The sequence below is a fragment of the Dreissena polymorpha genome, chromosome 7 (genome assembly GCF_020536995.1).
Source record: "Dreissena polymorpha isolate Duluth1 chromosome 7, UMN_Dpol_1.0, whole genome shotgun sequence".
NCBI classification, from domain to species: Eukaryota; Metazoa; Mollusca; class Bivalvia; order Myida; family Dreissenidae; genus Dreissena; species Dreissena polymorpha.
In genome coordinates this window covers 65,829,811-65,835,293 of record NC_068361.1, presented here as the reverse complement: position 1 = coordinate 65,835,293, position 5,483 = coordinate 65,829,811, and the positions used below count along the sequence as shown (strand labels likewise).

Sequence of the window (5,483 nt, the reverse complement as noted above, 5' to 3'; positions counted from 1 at the left end):
ACATATAATTTTAACGCAATTTTCGTGCTATACGAGCATTGCTGATAAACAAATTACGTTTATTAATCCTAGACTGATAATCCTTATGTATTATAGTTGATCAATTGAGTCGTGTTCTGGGAAAACTTGGCATAATTCATGTGCGTAAAGTGTCGTCCCAGATTTGACCTTGCAGTCCGCACAGGCTACTCAGGGACTACACTTTCCGCTTTTATAACATTTTGCGTTTAAATGAAGTATCATCTTAGCAAAAATCCAATTTAGGCGGAAAGTGTCGTCCCTGATTAGCCTGTGCGGACTGCACAGGCTAATCTGGGACGACACTTAACGCACATGCATTATGCCCAGTTTTGTCAGAGCACGACTCAGTTGTTGATATTTTGTATGACTGCCGCATTGTTGTCCAGTACGCTAGCGAGACAGCTGCAAATCAAGGTCTACGAGTGAATTCTTGAATCAGTATTTCAAGCAATTGCGGATACAGTGAACTGTTGACGAATAATTTTATTGCGCGTGAATTCTGTGTTACGCTCTGATGACTGGTTGTCAATATGCATAATTCTGTTTTAAAGTAAGAGCGCAACAAGAAGAAAAAATCAATCATTTAGCATTACAGTATATTTTGTTCGGCTATTGGGAAATTTTCGGTCGGCCACAAATCTACGCGACTCGATTGTATCTGTGACATTGGTGAGTAATTGGATACAGCTGTTTTGTGATTCAATGATTGTCGTCTTACTGTAAGTTAGATATAAGATCAGTAGTTGAGAAATGTGTTGTGTTCTTTAGATCTAATACGGAAAGTTCAATATTTTACCTTGAATTATTAAAAAGAAAAATAGTTGAGTATTATATATAGTATCACCTTGTTTTTAACGTCAGAAAACGTACCGTAATTACACATGTATAATATCAAAACAAACATTGGCAGCTTTCCGGTTTTTAAATGACATGAACTTAACTTACCGGACTTGTCTTTATTGTATGGATCGGTAATTTCGAGTTTTTGTTTTTCACATATCGGATATACAATTAACCGTGTGTGTGGTTGCGTGAGGCTTGTTGCATAACATGGACAAAGACTGTGTTTTTCAAACGCGGAATATTTATCTTTAATTAGTATTAAGAGGGCATAAACAGTCAATAATAAGCTTGTGTTTATTAACCTTTACGTTTTGATAGGGAATGCGGAATATTTCAAGAAATACAACACTGTTTAAAACTTCTCAGTCACTCCGTCGAACATCGCGAAATAACATTTTAGGAATGGCAGCAATACTACCAGCGCTTAACCGGATGCCTGATGTAACCAAGTGACACGATGGGTTCCCGCTTCTTCCGGGCCAGGCGTGTCTGCAAAGTACAGTGCCGGCACCTGTGCATGTGCGCCGCTTTGGCCTCCTGTATGTTGTACGCGACATTTACTGCCTATATTCAAGGTATGTGCGCCGCTCTGGCCTCCTGTATGTTGTACGCGACATTTACTGCCTATATTCAAGGTATGTGCGCCGCTCTAACCTCCTGTATGTTGTACGCGACATTTACTGCCTATATTCAAGGTATGTGCGCGGCTCTGACCTCCTGTATGTTGTACGCGACATTTACTGCCTATATTCAAGGTATGTGCGCGGCTCTGGCCTCCTGTATGTTGTGCGCGACATTTACTGCCTACATTCAAGGTATGTGCGCGGCTCTGGTCTCCTGTATGTTGTACGCGACATAAACTGCCTCTATTCAAGGTATGTGCGCCGCTCTGGCCTCCTTATGTTGTACGCGACATTTACTGCCTATATTCAAGGTATGTGCGCGGCTCTGGCCTCCTGTATGTTGTACGCGACATTTACTGCCTATATTCAAGGTATGTGCGTGGCTCTGGCCTCCTGTATGTTGAACGCGACATTAACTTCCTATATTCAAGGCATGTGCGCCGCTCTGGCCTCCTGTATGTTGTACGCTAAATTTACTGCCTATATTCAAGGTATGTGCGTTGCGTTAATGTATGGGCTTCGACCTGGCAACACATCGGGAAAATGGGGCTTAATGCATGAGCGTAAATTGTCGTGCCAGATTAGCATGAACAGTTCGCACATTCGTATCATCCATGATAAAAAATAATGTTGGATGTTCGGTTTTTGTAATGTCATTTAAAAATGTGTGTCTTCATATATAGTCACTAAAGCCCAAATGAATCTTATTTTAAATTACCATTTATATGATTACGATTGTAAAAGACATGCCAAAACAAATGAGTATTTGCATTAAATAAGCACTTTACACATACAAAAAGAACATTCTAACAAGGAAGTTAATTTTAATTATAAACAAACAAATATGACTTCAAATGATTATTGAATAAGACACATTGTGTTCAAGTTGAATGCAAAATAAACGCATATGTTATTGTTTTGCAAATGGTTACTGTAGTGCAATTATCAGGAAAAATTTTGTGTAATACAAATCTCCTAACACAACGCCCTCATTTGTTTTGTTATGTCTTTTACAATCGTAATCATATAAATGGACATTTAAAATAAGAATCATTTGGGCTTACGTGACTACATATGAAGACACAATTACCCCATCAAGCGCGAAAATAAGATGACATAGTCGTCAAACATAATCGTTAGTACTGTCATTGACTGTCATTCATTTATTGAAAACGAACGCCCTATTGGTAATCATAAAGACATTATTGTCAGACTCGATATTCGATACAACAACGGTCATTGTTAAACATGTGTTGGTGACAATTTTAAATTTGTTGATGACTCAATCTCTGTCCTCACATCTTATGTACATATGGATGCATTCCCGTAAAGCATTACGTTTAATTTTCGATTATTTATGATTAAAAGATTAATGTATACAGATTCAAATTTTTTTTTTTCCATTACATAGGAAAAAAAATGTTGCTGTTCACTCTATTGCAAATATGTTTTGTATTAGCTTAATAACAACGCCATTAATGCATATTGGCAATGACTTGTAGTTTGTTTACCACAAATAAGCAATAAGCGTGTGTTTGATATGCAACCACGGTTGGAGCGAGGAGGGGGGGGGGGGGAGGTAGAAGAAAATTTGCCAAGGTATGCTGAAGCATTATTTTCACGTTGTATAGTTATGTTTCTTTTGAACTCAATTTAAAGACTTTAATTAAGCCTCGCTCTTGCCAACTGGGGTTTAAAAATAATGAGCGAAAATTTTCGTGCACAATTAGCCTTTGGATTCCGCATAGGCTAACCAGGGATGACACTTTCCGTCAAAACAGGATTTTTGTTAGGAAGGGACATTTTTCAAACGAAAAATATCATAAACTCAGAATGTGTCGTCCCTGATAAGCTTCTGCTAACTTCACGGGCTTATCTGTGACGACACTTAACGCACATGCATTAATTCACTTTAAGCACAAACATTAAGATCCGCTTTCCGAGAGCGTCGCTAATATATTGATCACTTCAGATACAGTTGGTGTGGAATTCGACCCAATAGAGGCAGAGGTTTCGTACCATCTTCCAGCAATCAAGAACGAGTCAATGGACACAAGGTTGCGTCGTGTTTCTGATGTTTGTGCTCGAACGGACGTACAGACTTTCATCAAGACGGCCCCATTCACTATTGTGAAGAGAATGTATTTTAATGTAACCCGCATTTGCACCTGTATCGTGCCGAAGGCGGCCAGCACAAACATAAAACGATTATTGCTTTCCGTTGAATATCCAAAAAAATCCAAACAATTCCGAACAATGCCCGGAAATATGATCCATGCGGCGAACTTTGATGAAGGATTAACGTGTTCCGATGAAACCTCGTTTTCGTTCTTGATTTCTCGAGATCCGTATCAGAGATTGTGGTCCGCTTACGTGGACAAGGTCTTCCTCGAGAAATTCGATTCTCTCGCCATCATGCTGGACACATTATTCGTGAGAAATATTACAAAAAGCAGCATTCAAATTAACGGTACGGCACCTTCGCTCGTTGCGCATGCGCGGATGAACGGCTATTTCTGCGATGTCGGACATGCGTCATTTGAACATTTCTTAATGTACGTGACGAAAACGAAGTCGCTGGATCCGCACATAGCGCCGGTGTCTCTAATGTGTAACCCTTGCAAGCAACCGGTGAATTACATCTTCCAGCAGGAGAACTTGAAAAACGATGTAAAATTTTTGTACAACTATGTAAAGACAACTGTCGATAACCAAACCGATGTTCAGCTTAGTTTAAGAGACTATGTGGGGGGAAACGGAATCGAAAATTTAGTTCAGACGTACCAGCAAGCTTGGAAAGCGCGGCTTATCCAAAACCAGTGCAAGGTGAATTCGGCGACCTACGCCTCCGTCTGGGGGCGCTTGTGGGAAGGTATGAAATACCTGGGAACCATAGACGAGAAACTGAAGTTCATGCCCGAGTTGTTTCATGGGCGGGGAACCATTTTGCAGTCCCCCGAAAGGATCATCAGGAATTTCAATTTGGAGAGCAACGCCGTTCGCGTCTTGTCCGCGGACGAACGGATGAACCAACGTCGCAAATACCTCGTGCATGCTTACAGAAGTGTACGAAAATCGGTACTGGAGAGGATTCGGACATTGTTTCAGCTGGATTTTGAGATGTTTGGTTACAGCACAGAACCGCCGAGATGAAAGGTCATCTCACCATCATCATCGTCTGTATTCCAATCTGGGAGATAGACCGCGGACCAGCTTCCTCCAGTCGTCTCGGTTCTGCGCGAGTCTCTTTAGCTCTCTGTACGTTTGCCTATCTGCAATGCATCTTCATCGAATTCTCGGCACCAGGTGGTACTAGACCGCTATCTCTTCCCCTTTAATTGGGTGTTCCGGATGAAAAATTCCCTCGTCGTATTGGGAGCTGGCTTGCGAATGGTGTGGCTTTCCATCGCTGACGTCTATGAAGGATGTCTTCTTTAACGGGCTTCATATTTGTTTGATTTGAAATGTTCGACCCTGTGTATCTCGACGAATGCAACCTCAGACCTAACCGTGTATGTTCAACGCTGACTTTAGAACATTGAGATCTTGCTTTATTGCTCTCACCCAGGATAACTAATACAGAATAACGACGATGGATTAATTAAGAAAATATAAGCTTCTATGTAAGCATTGTTCCTAATTTTGTCTGTTTTAATTTTCCAGTGCTCTACTTTATTGAAATAAACATTGTGATGAACAGTAGTCGTATGTCCTTTTTATATTTTTATTCAATTTTGTAGTATATGTTGGCAAAATAAAAAATACTATAAAATATTTTCCAATTTGTAATCAAAACGACGGTAAGGACACTCCCCCTTTCCAAAATGGTGAAAACACGCTGCAGTTTCACGTTGTGTAACTAATGTAAGGGGCTAAACAAACTTTATTGATCATGGCCCTCCAAGTTACACATTATTATAGTGAAATCGCAGATTTTTTTGTATAAATTATAATACAATATATATGTATTATACATTAATACATTACTTTTATATG

At 39.9% G+C, this 5,483-nt stretch overlaps 1 protein-coding gene across 1 annotated transcript; it reads left to right on the top strand.

Moving 5' to 3' along the window:
* Positions 1-1,196: 1,196 nt before the first annotated feature.
* LOC127838973 (uncharacterized) lies at positions 1,197-5,189 on the top strand. Its single transcript, XM_052367110.1, has 2 exons — positions 1,197-1,439; positions 3,460-5,189. Exons 1-2 carry the CDS (start codon positions 1,322-1,324, stop codon positions 4,638-4,640), a joined length of 1,299 nt encoding a protein of 432 aa, XP_052223070.1. The 5' UTR covers positions 1,197-1,321; the 3' UTR covers positions 4,641-5,189.
* The last annotated feature ends 294 nt before the right edge of the window (positions 5,190-5,483 follow it).